This window comes from Echinops telfairi, unplaced genomic scaffold (assembly GCF_000313985.2).
Source record: "Echinops telfairi isolate 266 unplaced genomic scaffold, ASM31398v2 ScPeMD7_7468;HRSCAF=8506_0, whole genome shotgun sequence".
In the NCBI taxonomy this organism is placed as follows: Eukaryota; Metazoa; Chordata; class Mammalia; order Afrosoricida; family Tenrecidae; genus Echinops; species Echinops telfairi.
This window is the reverse complement of record NW_022111369.1, coordinates 56653607-56654866: the sequence shown is the minus strand read 5'-3', so window position 1 is coordinate 56654866 and position 1260 is coordinate 56653607. Positions and strand designations below refer to the sequence as shown.

Genomic DNA, 1260 nt, shown 5'->3' with positions numbered 1-1260 from the left:
GTGCAACTGTTTCTGCTTTAAGTACCTACTAAAGTGACAATAATGGCATTTTACAGATAATGAGCTGCAAATTAACTTTTCCAGTCTACCCAATCTTTGTAGAATGCAGTTCTGCCTGCTAAGAAATAAATTGTTTTTGTTACTGAACCTTGGACCGGTCATTGCTAGAAATGTGGCTTTGAGAAGACGTGCTAGTTTGCTAAGTTGAATGAGCCTATTTTTAATCCCTGACTGTTGGGACAATATCTTGGAGGAGAGCGCGGAGCCTGCCTCATGAAGTATGCAGGCCTCATGAAGAAGAGACGCTTGCTCTCCCCGGAGACGACAGAGGTGTGCAGAGGGTGAGGAAGAGCAAAGCGGAAGAAGAGGGAAACGTCGTGGCTTACCTGCAATACATTGGTCAAGTTGTTAAATAAGGCTTGGCCAGCACTCACTTTGTATTTGACACCTCTTACTGTGCCATTTTTGCTTAAAATGTTGACTCTTCTCATGCCAAAGCCCTGCTCACTGGCAGCCCTGGCTAACGCCAGCAGGTTATCCTGGCCATTCTCTTGCTCGTCGCTTTCCGATCCCAGGTGACCATTTTGGTGTCCCTCAGACTCACTGAATCCATCTATCCCACAGATACTGGCACACTCCGAGTCCAGAGATCCCGAAGGCTGCCCATCATCGTACACTTCCTTCAGAACTCGCCCACTGTGAGACGATGCAATCCGAAATCGGACGCGGCGTGGCCTGTCATTTTCCGGCTTCATCTCCCTTTTTAACATAGTCACATCTACCCACCTGAACAGTTTACATCATTCTGGATCCGTTGTTATTGTACCAGTCCACTGGCCACCTGACAATGTCAGAGCCCAATTCCAGGGACAGCAGCACTCCTATGAAACCAGCATTGAAAGGAGAGAAGATTCCCAAGAACTAACAGTGCATCTCTGCTATTAATAATGAATGTGTGCGCGCGCTATGGTTACCTTTAAACTAAAACCTGCAAAATGATCCCAGCTTTTAAATATTAAATGATTGTGGGGGACTCTTCAACAGGACAAGTGCAAAGAAGTGGCATGCACTGAGCAGAAAATTGGTGTGGGGTAAGGAAGTTACAGACTTGGCCTTTGAAGTCAGTGGTGAGTGTTAAAAAGAATCTTAGCAGCAGGACCATTTCCATCTTCTGGGGTCGGAGCCAAAGATAAAATGTGGACTTGAAATACAATGTGTAAGATAAACTCACTGTCCCTGAGTCTACTCCTACTCTTGGCA

General features: G+C 46.0%; 1 protein-coding gene across 1 annotated transcript in view; it reads right to left on the bottom strand.

The window, feature by feature from the left end:
• The window catches only part of GRXCR1 (glutaredoxin and cysteine rich domain containing 1), a 180699-nt gene extending 179920 nt beyond the window's left edge, over positions 1 to 779 (bottom strand). The window contains exon 1 of the mRNA XM_004703145.4: positions 387 to 779. Within this exon, the coding sequence (XP_004703202.1) occupies positions 387 to 770 (384 nt within the window). The 5' untranslated portion in view covers positions 771 to 779. The remainder of the gene's footprint in view (positions 1 to 386) is intronic.
• Positions 780 to 1260: the final 481 nt, after the last annotated feature.